Source organism: Dreissena polymorpha, chromosome 12, assembly GCF_020536995.1.
Source record: "Dreissena polymorpha isolate Duluth1 chromosome 12, UMN_Dpol_1.0, whole genome shotgun sequence".
NCBI classification, from domain to species: domain Eukaryota; kingdom Metazoa; phylum Mollusca; class Bivalvia; order Myida; family Dreissenidae; genus Dreissena; species Dreissena polymorpha.
Window position 1 is genome coordinate 10,941,304 of NC_068366.1, and position 25,942 is coordinate 10,967,245.

Here is a 25,942-nt window from a genome sequence, read left to right on the forward strand (position 1 = left end):
ATCATTACAAATTAAACGCTCAATAAATGCTACACGTAAATGAAGTCAGACGAAAGAAGTTTAAAATTAATAAGTTAAACTTGCAAAGCAACTAATTATATAAATGTATTTATCAGGCTTTTCCATTTAATTTTAATATTTGTTGTCGAGGTAAACAGGTTATCGGTTTTTTTTTTAAGAATTTAAAGTTTTATTTCAGATGGGGACACTCAGATAGGAACATTCTAGCTTTTGTTTATTTTTTAATTAAAGTTCGCATAGAATGAACGCAATGCTCATTTAAGATTTCCCTATAGGGAGCTTCATACAACACGAACATCGACATGAATCCAATAATAAGTCAGGCAAACTCTTTGTAACAGAGAGTAATTTCTACATGTTTCATGCATATTTCATCGGGTACATTGAATCTCTTAAGTGCATGTTTGGGGAAATATTGACAGCTGTTTTCTTAGCTTTCGTTGCGAGACCGATGGCACATGTAAACTGTAGTCGATAATTGGGAGCGAATGAATTCGTTGGCGTTAAAAGATACAACAATCAAACAATCAAATTTTGTTCTTTTATTTTCGTTATAAACTTTATTTAATGTAACTCAAATGTTATATGTTTTTATTCTAATGTGTAAGGCATTTAATAATTCATCTAAACCACATTTGAACAAAAGTAAGTTAACGAATACAACCTAAACAAGACGCCCACGAGGGCCTGAATCCCAAAATGGAAAATTTATCGCATAAACAAGAAGAAACGTAAAATTTAAACTTCAAATGGCTCCTTTTCAACAATAAGTTGGACAAATTTTCTTCACTCTCAATGGGTCTCTGGCCCTTGATGATATAAAACATCCGTTGAATTTATATAGGATAGAACTTTATATGTAAACAAACAAGAAATGTGTTTGTCGGAAACACTATGTCCCCTTCTGCGCCGCTTTGATTTTTTTTACCTTTGACCTTGAAGGATGACCTTGACCTTGACCTTTTACCACTCAAAATGTGCAGCTCCATGAGATACACATGCACGCCAAATATGAAGTTGCTATCTTTAATATTGCACAAGTTATGGCAAAATGTTAAAGATTTACATTTTTTCTCAAATTCAAGGGAAGATAATTCTGGACTTATAACTCAGATATTGCTAATTTTCAATAGAGTTTGACTCATCATTCAGATAAAGACACTGTGCAAGTTGGGAAATGATTGGATGAAAACTGTGGACTTTATTGCGTAAACAAGCCTTATTTCACAATTTTCTCAAATTCAAGGGGAGATAATTCTGGACTTTTTACTCTGATGTAACCCATTTTCAAAAGGGGTTGAGTCCTCATTAATATAAAGACACTGAACAAGTTTGAAAAGAATCGGATGAAAACTGTGGACTTTATTGCGTAAACAAGCCTTATTTCACAATTTTCTCAAATTCAAGGGGAGATATTCTGGACTTTTTACTGTGATGTAACCCATTTCAATAGGGTTCGAGTCCTCATTAATATTAAGACATTGAAGAAGTTTGAAATGAATCGGATGAAAACTGTGGACTTAATTGCGTAAACAAGCCTTATTTCACAATTTTCTCAAATTCAAGGGAAGATAATTCTGGACTTTTTACTCTGATTAAACCATTTTCAATAGGGTAAGAGTCCTCATTAATATAAAGACACTGAACAAGTTTGAAAAGAATCGGATGAAAACTGTGGACTTTATCGCGTAAACAAGAAAAAGTCTAACGCACGCACGCACGGACGGACGAAGGAAACCACGCCATGACATAAGCTCTGCAGGCCTTCGGCCAGTAGAGCAAAAACGAACACATGGCAGTCATTTGAAAACATATTGCTATACATGAATAAAAACTAAAAAAAGTACCCCGGGTACTCTTAAGTATACTCCAAAGTACCCGGGGTATGGACAATTTACTGCAGCGTACCGCGGAGTATGGCCTGGTGACTTTAAGCGTGTTTCCGTACCCGGGGTTAATTTAGCATACTTAAGAAGACCCGGGGTACTTTAACAAAGCTGCTTCTGAGACGACAACGAACTATGTTAGATCATTAAATCTGTAGTTGAGATTAGCATACTCTGTATTAAATATTTAATGTAAAGGTTACGTAATTTTAGTTCATGTCACCATTTTCAATTGCAGAGAAAACATACCAACAAATACCGAAATAAGGACCAATACGGCGAAGTTCATTCATTATTAAAATAACAAAACATACAAGAAATATTATACACACGAACATTCGTCTGCTGTGTTCTCATAATTGTTTTTATTTGTTTCCCTTTTGTTTGCCAACGTTCTCTCTACGCGTTCAGTGGTTAGATTTCGTACCGGGGCATGTAGTTTGTTACATAGGTGTACTCCAGTGTTAATTGCATTATCTAAGAGATTCTTCGATTAACGAACAGCTTCTTGCCGACTAAATTACATATACTCAGTGGTGCACACCAGTGTTCAACGATCGAGTGGTGAATTTCCGATGGGAGATACTCATATTGGGACGCTAGTTTGTATGTGTCGGCCTTGCGGATATTCTCAAGATAAATATTTGAATATTTTGTGTTTTCTGGCACTGATCGTGTTCTGAAATATATTTGATAACGATTGATACTTTAGAAGATGCATTTGTGAATTAAACTCAATCGTTATACAACGGATTGTACAGAGGTATTTATACTGTGTTTCAACTAAGAATCCATAATTGTTAGTGCAAGATACTTATAAAAGACCAGCATGGAACTCAAGTTTCAAGTAAAATTGGAATATCCTCAGCTTTAATTGTTAACTATTTTTATTTGTTATAATTGGAGTATTTTATAGACGTTGTCATGTTATTGTATCATTTGTGATGAGACCTATTATATAATTTATAGTATGTAGTGTTTACCTCTGGTACAAAGGGGGCAGGTCAGATCAGATAAGGAATTTTAAGACCAATTGTAGTGATGTTTTTGCTGATGAAAAATATTATGCCTTTATGTTTATTTTCTAATGTGTTATAAAACCATAATAAAAAACTTTGCTGCAAATGCTAAATTATATTGCGTTTAAAAATGGTTCTTTGAACATTTTAGGGTACATATACAAAAATGCCTATTGCTTTGACAATTTGTGTCCAAATTTATTATCTTTAAAAAATAAAGCTTAGATCGATCGAGAGGAAAACATTAAAGTATTTTTTACGGCATATATATTTATATCCCTTTTGATCACGGTAATGGGACAGAATGTTGGCTCCAAATAAGCCATGAAAGATCACTCGTATGTCTGCCAGATCAAATACAAAATTTCTTTCTACGTTGGAAAAAAAAAATGCAATACTTGTTTAAGTTTAACAAGTGTTTTGCTATCGGATTGTTCAAAGTGTGGTTAAAAATCAGTCATATCAAGTGAAACATAATTATAACACCGCTACTATAAGGTCTTTAAATATTAAATGTACATTAAAAATATTCATGGATGGCTTGTATGTTGGAACGGTTCTGCTAGTGATATCTCACGATCTGTTGTTAAAGATTGCATGTTAGTTTAATTGCCTTTGGCCACGGATCGTTCATAAGAGATGCGTTACAAACACATATTTTTGTTATGTTAAGTTTTTCTGTAAATAGTTCCATTTCTTGCAATAAAAGAATTTAAATCTCTCATTTGCCTAATCATCTAAAATACAAAATGATATTTCAACACAAATGTGAACACGAATCGTATTACAAGCCTAAAATGCATATATTTACGTACATTTTGGAATGTGCTAGTCATAAAATATTCTCTCTCTCGTCATTTGTATGAGTAAAACGGACATCGTGTCGTTGAATTGGCTTTTATTTCACGCCAAGTTATTCTAGTTGCATTTATACTATACAAAAGTGTAATTTACATGATACATTGCGTGTAAAACGTCAATAATACTGATTTCGGATAATGTGTTTTAGTAGTTGCAGAATGACATAACTCATATATATTGCAATACATTAGTAAAATCACAATTTGGAATGTGGGAAACATACAAATTTACAAAATTTACAAATGAGCAAGGGAATCGCACCCGGATTCCTTGTATTACAATACTGTCTCTTATGCATGCGGTTTCTTCAGCAAAACCAAAAAAGGACCCCATTGAAAATAAGTGCTTGCACTTTCATTGGTTATCCTTGACTGCATTGTCAAAATAAAAAAGATATAAAAAAGGATACCAGCATGGCGTAAAATGAGAGGGGATGTTAACAACAATTATATATATTGTGCAAAAACTAATCTTCGCTTAGATGCATTAAGGCCGGTTTTCTCAGTACGAGGCCCATAATAACAATTCTCTAGCAATATACATACCCACTGTAATAACTATAAGTGAACGAAGGTATGTGCTTAGACATTAGCGTAAGCTACTTTCAGTTCACGGAGAGCGAACTACTAAACATGCATATATGTACATTTTGCGCACTATTTACAACGCATTGAAGCGAGATGAACTGAACTGGGTCGATCACTTGTATGCGTGGTTTATGCCTCCGACCGAAATATACCTGTACAAGTATATAAATGAAATTGTTGCTGCTTTTTATCAGATACTCAGTATTGTAAGCCTGCTGATGAATTCAAGATGTTTATACTGGAACTGTAACATGCTTGCAGGTATGTTTATCCTGGAACTGTAACCTGCTTCAGGCATGTTTATACTGGAACTGTAACCTGCTTGCAGGTATGTTTATCCTGGAACTGTAATCTGCTTGCAGGTATGTTTATCCTGGAACTGTAACCTGCTTGCAGGTATGTTTATACTGGAACTGTAACCTGCTTGCAGGTATGTTTATCCTGGAACTGTAACCTGCTTACAGGCATGTTTATACTGGAACTGTAACATGCTTGCAGGTATGTTTATCCTGGAACTGTAACCTGCTTGCAGGTATGTTTATACTGGAACTGTAACCTGCTTGCAGGTATGTTTATCCTGGAACTGTAACCTGCTTCAGGCATGTTTATACTGGAACTGTAACCTGCTTGTAGGTATGTTTATACTGGAACTGTAACCTGCTTACAGGCATGTTTATACTGGAACTGTAACCTGCTTGCAGGCATGTTTATACTGGAACTGTTACCTGCTTGCAGGTATGTTTAAACTTGAACTGTAACCTGCTTGCAGGTATGTTTATACTGGGACTGTAACCTGCTTGCAGGTATGTTTATACTGGAACTGGAACCTGATTGCAGGCATGTTTATCCTGGAACTGTAACCTGCTTGCAGGTATGTTTATCCTGGAACTGTAACCTGCTTGCAGGCATGTTTATACTGGAACTGTAACCTGCTTGCAGGTATGTTTATACTGTAACTGTAACCTGCTTGTAGGTATGTTTATACTGGAACTGTAACCTGCTTGCAGGTATGTTTATACTGGAACTGTAACCTGCTTGCAGGTATGTTTATACTGGGACTGTAACCTGCTTGCAGGTATGTTTATACTGGAACTGTAACCTGCTTGCAGGTATGTTTATGCTTTTGTTTTTTCGTTTAAACAAAATATTAAAGATACATTATACATAAAATTCCGAATTCTATTTCAAATTAAACATAGGTAGTATGATAAGTTTTGATAAAAATTAAATAAATAAAAAAGTGTCTAAGCAAAACCAATGTAAAGCAGCCACAATCTTGAAAACGAGGCTTAATGCTCGTGCTTACTGTGTCATCCCGTTTTAGCCCGTGCAGCCGCTCAGGCTCATCAGGGATTACACTTTTTCGCCTAAACTTGATTTTCTCTATGAAGATACCTCCTTTTAACAACAAAAACAACCCCATAAAAATAGAAAGTGTCGTACTTGATAAGCTAGGATGACACTTTACGCACTTGCATTAAGCCCCGTTTTCCCAGAACGAGGCTCAATTCAGTTTCATCCATCGATAAAACGTTTAAGAACAGACCATGCATGAAAACAAAGCCAGAATGTGCCTGCAAAGCTCTTCAATGCATTAAAAAAGCCGACTTCTTCGCGGAGTTTCGCCTTAGGAGTTATTATCAAAATGTACATACTAACCGGGTCATTAAGCGGTTAGTTATGATCTCTGTAGCGGTACGGTTACTTATTTTTATATGTAAAATACTCGCTAATTATCTTGCATATTGCCGCTCGTAAGATATATCAGGGGAAATATTGGGGCATTGACAGGTGTTTATTTAGATTGCGAGACCTTAATCTTATACAGTAAACTCGGTTTGTGGTTATAAAGCGGTTTTTCACATTTATACACATCAACTACATTCAAAACTTTCATGAGTCTAACAAGTGTATAAGGTAGGAGTTTAGGGACACACTCCTGATCCTTACATAATGCAGTTCCAAGCCCGAATGGACCTAATAAACTTCGAAATACACAGAAACAAATATCATAATTACTATGATAATCAATTATTAATCGCGCGTGTCGATAACCGCGTCTATATTCATAGACTCAATGCGCTAGAAGAAAAACATGAAGAGATAAATAAACGATCACACGTGGTTGATCCATGCAGGAGATGATACCGATATACATTCTTCTTTGCAATAAACGCCCTGTATTAGGCGTGTCTGTGAGATTATATAGGCTTTGGGTGAGGAATGTGGATAGACTCACGTGGAATTCAGACTTTAGAATATACTCGTTGTTTTTTGTATCTATTATAGTGAACAGATTGCAAAACAAATGTCTGCGCAGCATTCGATTTTAGTCCATGCTTGATCACATGGGAATTGTGTTGCCGTTTCGTTGTACATCAGTAAGGTTGGAGGACTACAATAAGAAGAAAACAACACGTTTCATGCATATTAACTCATTTAAGCCTAGTGGACTCTCCCATCCTTATAAATTGGATTAATTTATTTCCAAAATTAGGGATGTCTAGTATATTTTTTCTATATTTAGAATATTTCTAACAGAAATTCCTTTAAGCAAACAGCTCAGCATGCGGCGTCTCATCTGGGTCTACGCTGTTTGCCAATGCCTGTTTTCTAGACGCTAGGCATAAATGTGTTAACATCAGCAGAGTTGGGGGACTACCATAAGCAGATAACCGCATCTTTAGCTATGTTTCATGCATATTAAAAAAATAATTCCTGCAAAAGCGAAGGAAATCTTTAACATATACAGTACTTATGAACTGAGTATACTGATATATTTCTGTTAAAAGAAAGTATCTTATAAGCAAAACTTAAAGGCGGAAAGTGTCGTCCCTAATAAGCCTGTGCTAATGTGAACAGTCCGCACAGGCTGATCTGGGACGACACTTTACAGACATGCTTTACCCCCCCCCCCCTTTTTTACAGAACACGCCACACATGCAAACCCCGCATAATTATACAAACCATTATTTAAATAAAACTTGACCAGGGTGTAAAGTAGTCATAATTTCGCACAAAAGTTCGATACAGAGGAAAACAATTTTGAGAAGACCGTGGCAGGATAATATTATCACAACGTTTGCTGGCATTGCATGAGCATAATCGTCTGATGTATCACGAATATTGCGATTTGATTTATTTCCTCCGAGACCAGGTTTTATGACAAAATAATTACCCCATCATAATTGTAAGGAGTCAGCTATTTCGGAGATAGGGTTTACGTTATTGATTCTGCTTCCCAGTTTGTTATGAATTTATGAATTTACTCCGTCATATCGGATTGGCTATACAGCCGTAGAATATCTGTAGTGCCTTTTTGTCCCAGATTCAAAGAAGAAAAAAGTCACACAAGAGAATAAAATTCCATCACTAACATTGATATACACAGGTACTGAAAACTATGCTCGCTAACTGTTGAGTAAGCATTGTTGAAATGGAGAAAATAACAAAGCCTTATGGCGATATAAAATAATAATTTGAACTATTAATGTTGTTTTGTTACGATCTATACAAACACGTGGACTGCATGCGTTCTATATGTCTTGTATGATGCTCGAGAGGTGAAGGAGATTGCATATTGATCCGGAACACACGAATATCACTGAGGACATTTCTTTAACCCATTTATGCCTAGTGGACTCTCCCATCCTTTTAAATGTGATCAATTTATTTCCAAAATTGGGGATGTATAGTATATTTATTTCTATATTTAGAATATTTCTTAAAGTAATTCCTTTAAGTATACAGCGCTGACCCAGATGAGACGCCGCATCATGCGGCACAGACTAATCAGGGACGACTCTTTCCGCTTTTATGATATTTTTCGTTTCAAGAAAGTCTCTTCTTAGCAAAAATCAAGTTTTTGCGGACAGTGTCGTCCCTGATTATCTTGTGCGGACTGCACAGGCTAATCTGGGACGACACTTTACGCACATGCATTTTTCCAAAGAGAACGACTCCTATTTTATCATTGAAAGTCGTGTCCAGATGTTAAACACAGTCCATCTTATACTTGATGAATTGCCTTGTCAAAAAATGTGGCGTGTGTTTTGATTCTTAACAGCCGCCCTAATTGAATTGTTATTTATGTCCATGGTAGTCTCAGCTTCATTCATTATATTTTCGATTCATGTCATTGCTTTCGTATGTGCACATAATTGCGTCAGATCGTGTCGTATATATCGTAGTTAATCCCATTAGGTTATTTTATTGGAAAGTGGCCATATGTTTTATATAATGATGCATCGTAATTTCCTAAATTTTACACATGAAAGGATCAATTAGGTTTCGAAAAAAGTTAAAACAAACATATGTTTTGATTCTGGTGGGTCTTTAATGTACAGGGGGAATGTAATGATATACACATTATTTAATGAATTCCACAATTCATACAGCGTCACTAATTGATGTTGTTGAAGAAGTAGTAACAGTAGTGGTCGTGGCAGAAGTAATAAATGCAGTTAGTAGAAGTAGTTGCAGTTATATGAGTCGTTGAAATAATAGTAGTAACGCATGGTCCAGCACGGGAACGGCATGCATCCAAAGGAACACCAGCAACAAAATGAGTCGTGCTCTGAGAAAACTGGGCAAAATGCATGTGCGTAAAGTATCGTCCCAGATTAGCCTGTGCAGTCCGCACAGGTAAATCATGGACGACACTTTCCGCTTTATGACATTTTTCGTTTAAATGAAGTCTTGTCTTAGCAAAAATCCAATTTAGGCGGACAGTGTCGTCCCTGGACTTTACGCACACGCATGATACCCAGTTTTCTCAGAACACGACTCAAATATGTTTACCCATTTACTAATTGTGAGATAGGGTTGTTCCGGGTTGTTAAATGTTGTAACTGAAATACAAATATTTGTTTTCTGTTTCAGATATGGATATTGAATAGCGTTTCTTTGGTATGGAAGATAAAAAGAAACATGTCAATGGACATGCAGAAAGAAACAAAAAGCCGCCTGTACCTAACATCAAGGTATCCAAGCCGAACTCGACTTCAAAAACAAGAGACAAACTACATGAAACGATTGGAAAACCAGACAACAACAAAGCTACGCTTACTGTCGCTCCTGCTGCTCGTTCCAGATCACGAGACAAACATTCTGAAAGATTAAGTAAGTCCGCCCCTGATAACAACAGAGCCTCTAATACTGTAAATTCGTCTTCTAAATCTCGGGATAAACAGAACGATTCATCTAAACCTACAACAAAAGATACTTTGCAAAATGACAAAAGTGAAAGTAAAGAAACAAAAGAAAAGACTAATGTTAATTCGACGAACAACGATAAATCAACTAAACAAAATGACACGAAATCGGATGCTCCACCTGCTGGTAGAATGCGACGCGCTGCTTCAATAGATGTCGGGGAGTTAGGCCGCAAGAAGAAAACTAAACGCAAGAAAATTAAAGTAGACCAAGAAACCTTACTAGCTGAACATACGGCTTCAAAGGAAAATCTTGGACAAGTTTTAACACAGCGAAGTGGTAGTCTAGGTAACCGGCCTAATTCGCTAAAACTACAAAACAATGCAAACGCAGTGTTCCCTACCCCGGACCCTGTAAAGCGACATTCCACCCCTGTGACCTCACAACGAGACCGGAAACTTAGCACCACCTCAAATTCCTTATCGCCTGATATTCCGTCCAAAGACACGTCTGCCATTTTACCGAACCAATCAAAGCTTAAACTGTCAAAATGGCGAAAGTCTGACGCGGAGACCGTCGAATTTTCCGATACGGATGATAGCTGGTATAGCACCTTCTCCAGTCATCAGGGCTACAGAAAACACGGCCTCAAGTATACATTTCCGAATGCTCCTTACTCGAGGATTCCCTTACCTGTGATACGAAAACGATGGTTGAATTTTATTATTTCAATTGTGTATGCAATTTTTGCGGTAGTATTATTTTGTCCATTTGCCGCGTTCTTTATCGTGCTATTTCCACTATGTGTGTTCCTGAAACAGTTCCTGAAGTGCTGTTGTTCTTGCTGTACTGTTCAGACCCAGGGCTGCTGTGTGTGTGGACAGAGTCTTTCCGTTACCGAGAAGTTCTGGGTACACACCGAAAGACAAAGTCCACAGGTCGTACAAAGCTTGGTCATCGTAGAGTTTGGTCTCAGTGTTTCACAGGTAGTCAACCTTGTTAACAATCGCGTCGTCCTTGCCAAAGCAGAAGACGGTTCTAGTCTCTATCCGAAATTCTCTCAACGAGTTGTACAAACATGCTCAGATTTCATTTGGCAAGAAGACCAACGTTTTTTCATCCACAATCACGTTTTTGAGATGCCTCGTGGTTTGGAATCACTCGAGGAACTTCAGGATTACATCTCAGATATGGCTTCAAAACCACTTCCATTTGACAGACCTCTTTGGGAGGTTCATATATTGACAGACTTTGGCGATGTCCGAGACACTGTGTTGTTATTCAGAATGCATCCTTGTCTCGTCGACGGAGTTTCTATGGTAAAAATCTTGTACAAATCAATCGCGGACGTGGAACCAGTAACAACTGTCCCGCCGAAAGTCGGTAAACAAAACTGTATCGATTCGATTAAATCAATCTTTAATGGACCAATTAAACTATTTTCTCTGCTTCTCCTACCAAGAAATGATTTCAATCTCTTACATGGTGAGCATGTTCAACTTTCAGGTAAGAAAGTGATCACATGGTCTGAGCCGTTCAGTTTGTCGTCTGCTGTAAAAATCAAGCAAGTGACACGAAGTACCCTTAACGAAGTGTTCATGTCAGTGGCGGCCGGTAGCATACGCAATTACATGATCGTGAATGGGGTACAAAACCCTTTTGATATACAATCCAGCATTCCGGTTTACTATGGTGCAAATAAACATGCGTCTGGTGTGGGTAACGACGTATTGATGATGAAAGTGACACTTCCCACGAACACCGAGGGCGTTGTCCCGCGTTTGTGGCAAATGAAACAACAAATGGATCAAATTCGTGAATCATCTATGTTTGCTATTACACGGCGGATATTTAAAGTATCATATCATATTCTGTCTGAATCTTTATGGAATAGGCTGTGGATTTATATTCTCCGTAAGTGCACGTGCATAGTGTCCTCCCTACCAGGACCGGAAATTAAACTGCGCATGTCATCGAAGCAGATCAAAACGATTTTCTATTGGTTTCCTCCTGTCCGCCAGGTGGCTCTTGCCATATCATTCTTCACGTACGGAGACCAAATCCAGATGGCGGTGTCCTCCGACCAGGCCATGCTTCCAAACCCAGACCTCCTCACCAAGGACTTTGTTTTCCAGGTATGTAGTATTGAATTGAGCCTATGATATGGGAAAACGGGGCTCAATGCATGGGTGTAAAGTGTCGTCCCAGATTAGCATGGGCAATCCGTGTAGGCGAATAAGAACGACACTTGCCGCATAAACTGGATTTTTTCTAAAAAGATACTTCCTTTAGACGAAAAATACAATACAGGCGAAAAGCTTCATCCGTGATTTGCCTGTGCGGACAGCACAAGGTTATATGAACGACACCACTCACAAGCATCACAAGGTTATATGAACGACACCACTCACAATCATCACAAGGTTATATGAACGACACCACTCACAATCATCACAGGGTTATATGAACGACACCACTCACAAGCATAACAAGGTTATATGAACGAAACCACTCACAAGCATCACAAGGTTATATGAACGACACAACTCACAAGCATCACAAGGTTATATGAACGACACCACTCACAAGCATCACAAGGTTATATGAACGACACCACTCACAAGCATCACAAGGTTATATGAACGACACCACTCACAAGCATCACAAGGTTATATAAACGACACCACTCACAAGCATCACAAGGTTATATGAACGACACCACTCACAAGCATAACAACACATCTCAGAGCAAGGCTGCATTGTATTGCGCCATAAGGTCATTGAAGTATGCCTTTGTTTTACCAGCGACCTGTTAGTAACTGAGAATGAATAGGTATGTACATCATCAGTGATTTTCATACTCAACGATGGCGAAGTTGTTTTTATACAAGCCACGGAGTGAATACATAATACATCTTATAAAGAAACATTCACATGTGCATACTGTTCCTCGTGAATATCCAAACGACTACTTTAACTTACAATATCCATAGGTCATTGCAATACCCCTGCTAAATACGACACAAAACCCGTTTGTTACGACGTCCATTGTTCATATAAATGAAAGGCTTATCGCTTCAACACCATACAAAAACCTACAAAAACAAACGTACGTTTTTTTGCCAAGACATTAAATACTGCACATTCAAAAACGAACAAAGGCATTATTGTGTACAAGACATTAGATTAGATATTAGACATTTCAAACTGTAAGCAGAGGAAAACAATAGTTTTAAGTGTGTTTAAAGTATAACAATGATATTTAATAGTGTATTTATAATAGCATAAAACGTTATAAAATATTTCAAATGGTATGTACTTATGCATTGTTTTCATAATTATGTTGATGGCCCAACGTTCTTTTATACAAGACTGCTGATATTGAACAGAACAGAACAGAATAGTTTATTTTTGACTTAAGCATGTGAAGCTCATCGTCATTAACATACATATAAATAACAGCATGCGTTGAAGTACACACAAAAATACACATCATTTTAAAGAATAAATAATCTAAATAAACACGAAATAAACATAGTTCGTGAACATATTTCGTGAGAATGGTACATGGATGGGTTTAATACACAGTGGTCACACAATGTTATGCATATAGGTTTACAAATATAGGTATAATTACATATTTCTGACCTTATTTTTTTGTAAAAATGTATTTCTGATATTGAATGGTCTTTCTGGTTAAGTCTAAATATTGCACCGCTTATAGTCGCTTTTCACTTTTATTGTAAACATAGCATCAACAGTCAAACGTAATTTCTGGCAAAGCAAATGCACGCCAATAAATGTTTCTTGATACAAACCTTTCTATCGGAAGATCTCATTTCACAGTTGTACCAGACATTCGGCGGAAGTGCCAAACACCCTTGTGTTCCAGTTAATCATGTCGGAAAAGTTTATAACGTCAATCAAGGGAGGTTAAGAGGTTTTAGTTCTCGTAGAAAAAAGCTCGTGGACAAAAGTAACAGGTTTCAGCTGTTACAAACATATGAATATTGAAAATAATTGATGTTCAGACGTGCCATTTCGTTGCTCTGTCTTTCCAATGGCGCCTCGCTTTGGGAAATCGTGGCTTAATGCATGTTCGTATAATGTCGTCGTATAATGCCTGTGTGGTTCGCACATGCGCCCATACTGGCTTTTCGTTAAAACGAGACTCCCATTAAACACAAAATTCAATTCAAGCGAAACATTGCGTCTCTGATTAGCCTGTGCGGACAGTGAGACTCATATTTTGTATGATCAAGTTGCATGTGTGCTATTAATATATCTCGGGCAAAACTTGTATACAAGTACATTTGGTCCACCTGAATCTAATGCAAGTACCAGGCATGCCAATCATGTTTCCAGAGAATGGAATAACAACAATATATGATGCTCTGAACATGGGAAATGACTTAATTGCTACATAGCAAATAATAACTGGTACTTGTTCTGACGTCACGTGGGTATTGTCTTACCGTTGGTATTAACAATGTATACAATGCTTGCATGCCAGTGTTCAAGTCGTTAAAGTCGTCGAGAGGAAAACAGCATGCAACAACAAACTAATGGAATATAAAGTGTATTTTAGCAACTTTCTTAAAAAATGAATCTTAAGTTACACTTCTTCCGAATTAACAAATTTGCACTTCTAAAAAACTCAACTGAATTTGCAAATGTTTACCATGAGTTAAACTTCAGCTGAGGGATTGTGCAGGAATGAAGAAGTGTCCTGTATTTGACGCTATGATCAATTATTAAATAAAGCTACTTTTCAGCATACGTATCTGTTTGTGGGACATATAATCGAGCCGGAATGGTAAATAGTAACTATAATATGAGATATGAGATTGTGTTCAATGTTACAGAGAGCCTGAACAAACACGTTAAAAACAAATTGGTTTAAGCAACAATATTTAAAACAGATTATATTTTATATATAGGCATTTTCTTTAAATAGATTAAAATATTGCAGTTGCTCCTGCCTCAGATAAAAGAAATACAAATATTAAGGTACCGTGAATGTTTGTTTTGAATAAATATTGTATGTGGCTGAAACTCTGATGCCAGGAAACCAGAAATTGTATACAGTTATACATAAAAAAAGAGAATAAGAAACTGTTAAAAGTGTAAAAAAATAAGACAAATTATCATAGCGGTAAAAAATACTGAAAGCACAATCAAGATAACATCAAACATTGTTCCCACAATCAAGAAAACATCAGACATTGCTCCCACAATCAAGATAACATCGAACATTGTTCCCACAATCAAGATAACATCAAACATTGTTCCCACAATCAATATAACATCAAACATTGTTCCCACAATCAAGATAACATCAAGCATTGTTCCCACAATCAAGATAACATATTGTTCCCACAATCAAGATAACATCAAACATTGTTCCCACAATCAAGATAACATCAAACATTGTTCCCACAATCAAGATAACATCAAACATTGTTCCCTCAATCAAGATAACATCAAACATTGTTCCCACAATCAAGATAACATTAAACATTGTTCCCACAATCAAGATAACATCAAACATTGTTCCCAAAATCAAGATAACATCAAACATTGTTCCCACAATCAAGATAACATCAAATATTGTTCCCACACTCAAGATAACATCAAACATTGTTCCCAAAATCAAGATAATATCAAACATTGTTCCCACAATCAAGATAAAATCAAACATTGTTCCCACAATCAAGATAACATCAAAAATTGTTCCCACAAACATGGCAACACTCGTTGAGTACGAATATATAAAAACACATTTGGTTAAAACTTAAAACGCCAAATTATGCTCAGAGCGACATGACAAAATATCAAATTACGGTTATTACCATATAAGGTGTTTAATTTATTATAACGATTGTCTGTTTTATATTTATGGAGAGTTTTGGATTTCTCGGTAATAAGTTATTTGACGTCGGTATAATTGGCGATGGTGAAGTCTTTGTGAAATATTGTTTTAACTGCAATTAGTCATTTCATCATTCTCTTGTAGATAATGCCTAATGATATAAACTTGAAAAATATCATAGTTAAAATTCTTGATATTATATCTTATACGCCTTACTACGAACTTTTTTTTAAATTTTTAATTCTAATGTTTAATTCACATTTATCACAGATCATCCACAATATGTGGAGATGAAAGGCAGTGAATGTTAATACTACCGTTTATGTTGACAAACACTAATTACAATTAGTAGTAATTGTTACTAATTATATAAAAAAAAGTATACGAAAGAGGATACTTTTGAATATTTTTAAAATGCCTTTTTTAATCTACACGCCTTAGTCGTAGTGAGCCACTTTCAGTCAATGTCTCAAGGTTACTGATTAAACCAACAAGGCATTTTAGTTGGCCATATTGGTACGCAAGTTATTTTATAATCCATTGTAATTTCAATCCGAATTTTTGCTTATCCGAGTCGAATATCGTGTATTCCAGACCACGTTTCCAATTCAGTTACGTTGAGTCTTCGAAAAAGACGGAGAACAAAACAAAAAATACCTATCATTTATAGCTCTTCCTTTGTCTAACTTCGACTCTTTTACATTTTGAGGGGCAAATGTTTGATTTCTCCAGATTGTCTGCGTTTCCTTTCATCGATTTTGTGGCGGCATTTTTTCCAGATAGATACGACACAAATTACAGATACCTAATAGATATTACACATCAATTAAATGAGACAGTAAATATTTTTACAAAGATATTTTATACCGATTAAGGAACTAACGCTAACCCTAACCCTAACCCTTTGTGGGCGGAGTTAACACCGCACTTTCAATTGTGCAATTTCTCTTTGAGTGATGAATCTATTTGGAATACAATATTCACTTCGATTTTGTGACACCGTGACTAATTGTTGTTGTAAACACGTTGTCTCAGCCTATACCGCACTGATAGGGTTATTTTTTTCATTGCTTTAAATCCTCCGCCCGTTTATTGGAACTCAACATGGCGAAATTGTTTTGATCTCTTCACCCAATAACTACGCATCAATGAGAAAAGGGTAAGGGTATTAAACGTCTTAAAAGTAACCAATATGAAAATAATAGAGAAAATCATTCAATAAAAAAGACCTTGTGTTTGCATTCGGGGTAATACCGTGTTAAGCACTCGTGACATTTTTATTTTCTCACTTTACTGTATTCACGGTATTACCCCGAAAGCAAACGAATATATTTTATTTATAAGATGTAAAGGAACGAACAGTCGGTATAAGACGATGTTTTTTTACTCACATTTTAGATACAAACGTTCATAAAGACGTGTGAGTAAAAACCGAACTGATTTGCATTGTTGTATAAAGGGAAACATTTTGTACCGTAGTAAATAACGTGTACATGACAAACATCACAAAACAATAGTGCGAGATCACGATATCTCGTATCGTGTTTTCGTGTTATCGATTGAGTTTGAGAACGCGTCAAAAATGCGAAACAACGATGGTCCCTAACGTTACACCGTTCCACATATTAGCGTGATAATGACTGGCCGTTGGGTAACTAACCGTCTAACTAATCTCTTTCCTACTAAAACGCCATTAGCCCACCGTGGTTTTAACTGATTGATATGAGACTCGTTCTGGGAAAACCGGGCTTGATAAATGTTCGTAAATAGTCGTCCCAGATTAGCCTGTGCAATCTGCAGGACAAACCTTTCTGCATAGACCGGATAATTGTTTAGATGAGACTCCTTTTAAACCAAAACAAATCCATAAAAGCGGAAAGTGTCGTCCCTGATTCGCCAGTGTTGACTGCACTTTACACACATGCATTAAGACCCATTTTCCCACAGCGAGGATCATATGAAGCTTGCAGAAACAAGTCATTCAGTTGTTAATCCTGAATTATTTTTTTTGCATTCCTCTCTCTTTTACTTCTGTACCCATATATTTATATGCCTGTTTTATCATGTATACATCTACCTAAATTAATAAAAAGTGTTCTTTGGCAATGCAAACATAAAACGGCAATACAGGGTTCCTGGTAAGAAGAATTTCAATCGGTTGATCTTACTGCTGTACATCCAAATCGCTACCAAATTTCCGGCGGAAGTGCCAAACACTCTTGTGTAAATCATGTTGTTAATGATTTGCCCTAAGCAAGTGCGTTCTAGAGAATGTTTGTAGAATGTAGCTAGAGTTGTAAAAATTTCATATTCAAGTTGGTACAGGTTGCTCTTATTTGTCTAAGCATTATGGTCTTAAAAATCGCATTCTTTTAAACACGTATCACAGTATCCTGTATTGCGCAGATGTAAGGATCGTTATGCGAAAAATGGGCATAATGCAGGTGCTTGGAGTGTCATCCCAGATTAGCCTTTTTAGTCGGCACAGGCCAATCAGGGACGACACTTCGCCCTTTTATGGAATTGTTCGTTTTTATCAAGTCTCTTCTAAACAAAAATCTATTCTAGGACTGAATAGGCTAATCTGGGACGACACTTTACGCACATGCATTAAGCCCAGTTTTCCTAGAACGCAGCTAATGTAATGACGGACAGAAAAACAAGATTCGGGATTGTTTTTATTGGAGCCAGAGTGGGGATATTTTATGTATTTTTGAGAACGTTAATTTTTTACCCCGTCATGTTCTCTGTGAAGTTGAACATAAAACGCGTATGAATTATAATGGAGATATTAAAGCTATATTGTATGTATGTGTCTATATAAATAATTTGACCCCCAAGCGACTGTGCTGACGTGATCTAGATAGTTGCCGCGACCAAATTAAATGTAACATTGTTCCGTCCATTCGTAAAGCAATCATAGATGTCTGTTCGTCCAGTACTTCAAAAAATACCCATCTACTCGTGAAAATTTATTTATTATCGAATCAGAAAAAAAACTTTCATTCATTTCTGGCAATGCTTGTAGATAGGAACTTGAACTTACATTTTCTATTATTATACTGAGGTTTGTATGGTATACCAGGAATGAGTCGCATGTTAATGCATGTGCTGAAAGTGTCTCCCAGATAAGCCTGTGTAGTCCGCGCAGGCTTATTTGGGACGATACTTTCCGCCCAAACGAGAATTTCGCTATGAAGAGACTTTCTTTAAAGTTAAACGTAAAGTAACATAAAATCAGAAAGTGACGTCACTTATAAGCTTGTGAAACTTAACGGACATGCCTTGAGCGCCGTGTTCCATAGCTTGCCTAATATAGAACGAATGGTGCTCCAAATCGAGATGACATCCATAACACTTCTTGTCGATCCAACACATGTGTAGCTTGTAGCACATGTTTTCGCTCAACCAGCAGCAAACAACAGTAACAGAGACATTAATAGCGTGGCCACAGTGCTGAGAATCACAGTCATATGTGATTCTATGCTATAAGAAGATAATTAATTGCTACAGGGCTTACCAGCCTGGTAAATCCTCTGACGTCAATGATGTAAGGTGTTTGCATTTTGTTATTTGTAATGCACGAAATGTCTGCATTCCAGTATAGTAGTCGTCGTAGGAGAAGAAATAAGATTTTGTACTTGGTAATATCTAAATTTAGACATATTGATAAAAGCAAACAAATAATACTCCACAAACATCAGTAAGAAGTTAAGTCTTTTTTATCCGATAGATGTTTTATAAGACGATGTATTAAGTATATATTTTTAAGTAATGTAATATTCCAGTGGTATTATTTTAATCAATATAAACTATTAATTGTAAAAAATACGGTATTTTAGAACTTTTTTTCTTTTTTCGTCATTCGTGATTGATAGTCCCTTTAATTCTGCTCAATTACATTTTAAATGTATGGGCATTGGTCTTTGACCTCTTAAAATTATACCGAAGATATGCGTAAAGTTTGAATTGACGATCTATACAGTTAGACTTTTATAAGTACACAGGTGACGTAATCATCTTACAAGACTGGTCAAATGTAAAGGTTTTTGCCAATGAATGTTCATACAAAAATAGGAGCACATATGTAATTTTTATTTCAATATATGTTTTTAAATTAAAAAAATACCATTTAAATTATTGCCCCTAAATGGTATACACAATGGGCAAATGACTTTTAATGTTGCTAACATCTACACCAACGATCGTTGCTTCGAGTTTGCATCAATCTTTTAGGTCATTAATATAACTTAACAAAGGTCTGACACATCATACATATGAATTGTCAAAATCAGTTATACAATGCATACAAATACTCGACCTTTTTGCTGTAAAATCATATTTAAATTAAATTACACTGGGACTGCAATTAAAAATGCGCAAACCAAAGTCGGCCTAAGTGTAATACATTTTGGTTTTGGTTAACAAGAAGCTCTAATACTAATTTTACGAATCAATGACGGCAATAATTCAATCGTTACTGACCCTTCTCCTAATGCGTCCATACGGGAACCTATGTTAAACTAACCAGCTAAATAGTCTAAATAGTTAATAGTCTATTCAGTATTTTGCTATGATAGTGATGTCTAACATGCGTGACACGAAGCACATTCGATCTACAAACGTATTAACGAACCCGCTATGTGATGTCAAAACTGTAACCCATTTATAAAACTATTACATTAACACTCTATGTTGAACGAATGATCCCACATGGTTTCCTCGCGATTTGATTGCTCAAATACAAGGTATGTTGAAAACTATGTTCTATTCATTAATTTCAGAAATACTCAATGCCTGTACAATCGATCTAGTTTTTAACTGCCCGGCAATATATGTGTTTTTCACCATTCCACGGCTCAAATGAAGTATATCATGCACAATGATACGATCTGTAAAGGAACCAAATCGACCAGAAACGGCGTATTCCCTGTCCTTTCCTCGTTAAAATCACTTCGACTGGTTCTTGCTATCACCGCCCAGTGTCATAACAAAATACAACTGTCGAGATCAAATTTGTAACGAACGTTCACTTGAAACAATCGTATCGACGACTTATCAAATAACCATCGTAACAGAATAGACTGAACAACATGCAAATACACATAATACTACTTCACAAACCAGTATATTTAAGAATATGTACAGTCTAAACGAACCGTGGGAAAACCGAATATTCGTGTGCGTTTTTACATAGTTATTTATAGGAAAAAGTTTTTTATATACACACAATTAATTCTTTGTCGTTACTTGTAAACGTCAGCATGTCTAAATCTTTATTTTAATCATTACATGTTTTATCAATAATGAATATTTTTTATATAGTCTTATGAATAAATAATACAGTATACATTTCATTATGCAAATTAAAGTAAATTTATGCAACAACTAGCATACAGGTATATTTATATAAATATAAGCATATGAAAGTTGTTGTCTACTCGCTTGAATGAATAAAATTGTTTAAAAGACTCTGTACTGAAAGAAAATTGCATTCTGCCAAAACCTTGATAAAGTTTCACGGTTCTTTGTGAACAAGTGTCAATTTCATAACCACCTGTACCTATTATCATAGAAAATTGTATTAATCGATAACAACTATATAAATCTATAGTAGTGTTGGTTGGTTTTGTTAGCAAAATACTTTTCACATTACCATGTACATAAACTAACACAGTTTTGATCTGTAATCAATCCTTGATCCGATTAATAAAAATATCCGACTTCATCAGTCGAATCAAGGCCAGAAAGTTTCAGGTATACAATACTTCATCTTAAAGACAGTGTACCGTTCAGGTAACTTGGTGTATCTACTGAACTAAGGTGTTTGTATACCGTTTGGGTTATCAGGACTCACACCAATGTCTCTATCATCGCCTAGCACATTGCTCATTGATTCCTGATTATCCCTGACATCTGCATACATGCTCTCTTCTGAATTATGTATAATGAAGCTTAAGGTTATAACTGCACGCACCGAAAAAACGAACAGTAGTTTATTGTAACCAAAATATCAAGAAATGACCCAATGCTATATATCCTTTAGAGATAAATGAGCAGATTTGTTTTATTTTATTTTTGTAATTTACTTGAATATTATATTTGGTAAAATTTAAATACAGACTGTTTCCCGGTTTAAGATGCAGGCACTCTATGACCAGCTGGGTCATCGCAGGGTACCAGGTGAGCAGCATAACAATCGGAAGTTCGACCCGACTCTCCTAAACACCGAAATCAGGCCAGAAGAGACGGCCACAGAGGTGAGTGGTGCGTGGGATCAGGGGTTATGATGCTTCTGTGTCAGTTATTGTGTTGCTTTAAGTTTGCTTGAATTTGTAGCCGTTTTTAACTGTACAATTATCGTCTTTATCCGCATATGGCGTATTTCGGACATCGCAGTCTGGTTTGAAAAGACTTCTTAATAATCATTTACTGAAAATATTCACGGTATATTCATATTTCGTGTTTAGATTATATAATATAGTTGTGACATATTGATAACATTCTTATTGGTTTATACTAGTCGAATGAATCCCCAGTTCTCAATTCAAATGAACAAAATACACACTATATTTTAGCCTCGCTCTGGGAAAATGGGGTTTAATGCATGTGCTGAACGCGTCGTCCAACAGTGCCTGTGCAGTCCACTCCGACAAATCAGGGACGACAGAGGCTAATCTGGACGAAATGTTACGCTATTGCTTTAAGTCCCGTTTTCCCAGATCGAGGCTCATATTCGGGAAAGGTTTTGGTCCAGGTTGGTGTGGTTCAGGTCGGTGTGGTTCAGGTCGGTGTGACTCAGGTCGGTGTGCAACAAGTACCATGCATTAGTGTGGATGAAACACGGTCGGTCACTGACGTAGATGAATTCGTTGTAACAGATCTTAAACACGGCACTGAAACTGCATCGTGGCTTCGCTAGTTGTAAACCGGTTTCAATACTCGTGAACAGTTTTACGATTATTAACATCAAAATACATAGTAAATGTATGCAATTTATGAAGTAACTGGTATATGTATAAACGCCTTGTAGATTTTATATTTACCATCGTCTGATTGTTTTACTGAGTATACTTTTATATAAAAATAATTCATTTTATTATTAATCTGATTGTTGTTGTAAAATTCAAATGTGTGATTGCGAATAGTCTGAACCTCTGGTTCTCGTTCCATTACGATTTATAGCAAAGCAAATAATGTTGATAATTTGCTAAGTAGATGGATTGTTCTTTTCTTCTAGTATCTCATGACATTGCAATTAAACACACGCGCATTCTTTGGATAATTATTTTTCGGGTGTTGCCTGTAAACAGTAGAATGTTCTTCAGTAGTAATTACTTGCAGTTGTGGTTGCTTTTCTCACTGTGTATCATTCTTTATAAGTTCCTTCGCAAGCAGCCAACATTTCTGGTATTGTTTTTTAAACAAAAATATCAGTGGTGATCGTATCTCGTATTTTACTCTATATAGATTTTCGTTGCATTTGGTCTAACACACAATTTATTTTCATATGAACGAGTCTTTGCTATAACTAGCAATTACGTTAAATCAATGCGCATCAAATGGAAGGATGAATTATGACATCGACTTAAAGAATATAGGATGCACGTCATAAATTCCCGCCCATGCCTAAAACTGTACTTTAATGTTTTGTCGGCGTTGCAATATCTGTATTCATTAGCGTAAGCGTGTCTAACCAAACTGCTATTCGCCTTCTCTTAAAATACTAAACGATACATACAGATGAAGATCATGCCTGCATCTGTTATACAACTATGACTTTTTAGGTTGATCGCGTACCGTTGAATGTTAAGCTCATGTGGTCGAGCACTAACCAACCTGTTTACTGTATTGTGTATTTCGCCTGTAAACCATAGTGTGACGTTTTGCGAGTATTCCAGAAAAATCTTAAGTCATTTCTTAAATATTTTCACTTAAGTTATAAAATTACAATGTTTTGTATTTCTTTACTAAATATAGACATGAATGTTGTTTTGGTATTCCTCAAAAAACACTGACATAATGATGTTATTTTGATGCAATTTTCGACGCCCCACTATTGCAGAATGAAATGAAACACTTAAGAAAAATTCCCAATTTAAGGATAAAAATAAAATTTAACTTAAGATGCTTCTGGAATAACACCCCTGACTGCGAAATCGTGCAGGCTAATCTGCAGGTAAGCTAGTCGCGTTTAAAATAAGACCCATTTTCGCATGACGCGGCTCATAAAACGCAAACACCATTGCAGCTGAAGAAGAAGATGTCGTTGATACACCAAGAGATTAAGAACCTTCGGCACAAGCTGGACGCCCGCCGGCAGGACCACGTCGACGACGACCACAAGATGATGAAGAAGATAGAGACGCTCAAGGAGCAGTTCCGAGAACTCCTAGTAGAGATGCGCAAGCGCAAGGCTGCGGAAGCGGAAGTAGCCATGAGTTTCTCCGAGGAGGACAGTGCGGTAAGGAAGATGAATAAAACTTTTTAACTAATTGCCTGATTTATTATTATTACTATTAAATTACTATTGCTTCAAGCCATATTGCTTACATATGAAAACACAATAAAATCGACTAAAAGGGTTTTTATAAGACCATCTATTCACTTCTGCAGGACCACACTTTATTATATTGACGTTAAGGAGTAGTTATTTATAAAAACTCGCACTTAGTTAAATCATGTTTGGCGCTCACAGAACTAGAATGCAATTAAATTACATGCACCGACCATATACACTGTACATTTCATAGGACGACGACGACATTGAGATTCCCCGACGGCCGTTCCGTCGGCGAGCGATGTCGGTGTCGTCCCGGATGTCCACCGTATCCATCTCCTCCACTGTCCGCCCTCTGCCGGCGCCGACGCCCGCTATGACGCCGGACTACAGTCCCGACTCTCCGCTCATACCGGACAAACAGGTAAGACACTACAGTCCCGACTTTCCGATCAAACCAGAAAGTACAGTAACGACAGGGATAAAGGTTCGGCATGACGGTAAATAGGTTTACCCTAAAATGCCTTGCGTTAACGATTCCAAGACGTTGTTCCCATATTTGCGTAGTGTCGTTTTTTGAATAGGAAAGTTGTCCTTTATAAATTTCTGAGTAATGTTACTGTTTCTCGTGGTAACAATAATGAAGATTAATTATTCGCTATATAGGTAACATGAATGAAAGGCTGTGGTGTGTAATGTAAGTGATATTCGCAAACAGCATTTGGCAATCACGTGCTATGATCCATTATTGTATTACTTAAGCCAAGAGGCCAATTTGATGTACAAAACATGGCAGTATGTACCATGCAAGTGATTAACCCATTTATGCCTTGCGTCTAGAAAAAAAGGCCTTGGCAAACAGCGTAGACCCAGATAAGACGCGGCATGATGCGGCGTCTCATCTGGGTCAGCGCTGTTTGCTTAAAGGAATTTCTGTAAGAAATATTCTAAATATAGAAATAAATATATTAGACATCCCTAATTTTGGAAATAAATTGATCCAATTTAGAAAGATGGGAGAGTCCACTAGGCATTAATGGGTTAAAACTGCCCTACTCTTCAGGTTCCCTACAGCGTAACGAAGGAGGAGCGGAAGTTCAACACCATCCCCTATGCCAGCCGAAGACCATCGGGCAGCCGCCTAAAAATGGAGGATCTCGAAATCATTGAGTACCAGTACTCGCCTTCCTTTGAGCGCCGTTACAAGAGCCCGACTTGATGTTTGCTGCGTGTTTCGGGTGTTGACACCAGCTTACAGCAGAGCCGATTGTTCGTCGAGATTGACTGGTTCTGTAGAGGTGCCTCTTAATGTAGGATACGTTATGCGTTAAGCCCAGTTTTCCCAAAACACGGCTAGAAAGTGACACGTCATTGACGCTAGCACACACTGACGTCGATGTTACGACCAGACTGATCGGTGATGCAGGGCTGCCGGATACTCTCAGAGGCGTTAAAAATCAGCGGATGGTTGATTGATAATATTAACTATAAGATATATTAGGGCTGGCAAGTAACTGTTGATATCAGAGCTGGCTCCTACATCCATCATTCATGCCATGGACGCGAACACTTTTTCAGCTTTTAGAAGAATACAAATTTCCTTCGATAATAGTATTGGCGTTTGTGTGCAATCGCCTTCAGTTATTTCACTAATACTAGCATTACACGTTGTACTTACTATGACAATCAGCTTGAAATTATATTAAATAAAATGCCTCATTACTCAATATTTACCATTGTTGACATTGGCCTTTAGAATCACATACCATTGTTAACGTATTGAACCGAGTACTTTAAGATATTCGCGTTAGTTTTGTCACCTTTTTCACCAAATGTACGGAATTACGTGTTACCTATGTTTAAGTTGTATATATTTCTGTCTTAACCATATTTAAATAAATTTTGTTACATGTTTGAATAGACTTAATCATTATTGCTGTTATAATCACATTTGTTGTTGTTATAATCACACATTACACGCCATAACACACGCCGTACAAAAAGTACATGTATCAACTATAGTGATTTCTTTACAGATGACA

At 36.6% G+C, this 25,942-nt stretch overlaps 1 protein-coding gene across 1 annotated transcript; it reads left to right on the forward strand.

Moving 5' to 3' along the window:
• Positions 1-2,450: 2,450 nt before the first annotated feature.
• On the forward strand, positions 2,451-25,721 carry LOC127853645 (uncharacterized). The gene is made up of 6 exons (XM_052388333.1): positions 2,451-2,670; positions 9,256-11,663; positions 21,541-21,660; positions 23,652-23,864; positions 24,154-24,324; positions 24,964-25,721. Exons 2-6 carry the CDS (start codon positions 9,285-9,287, stop codon positions 25,117-25,119), a joined length of 3,039 nt encoding a protein of 1,012 aa, XP_052244293.1. The 5' UTR covers positions 2,451-2,670; positions 9,256-9,284; the 3' UTR covers positions 25,120-25,721.
• The last annotated feature ends 221 nt before the right edge of the window (positions 25,722-25,942 follow it).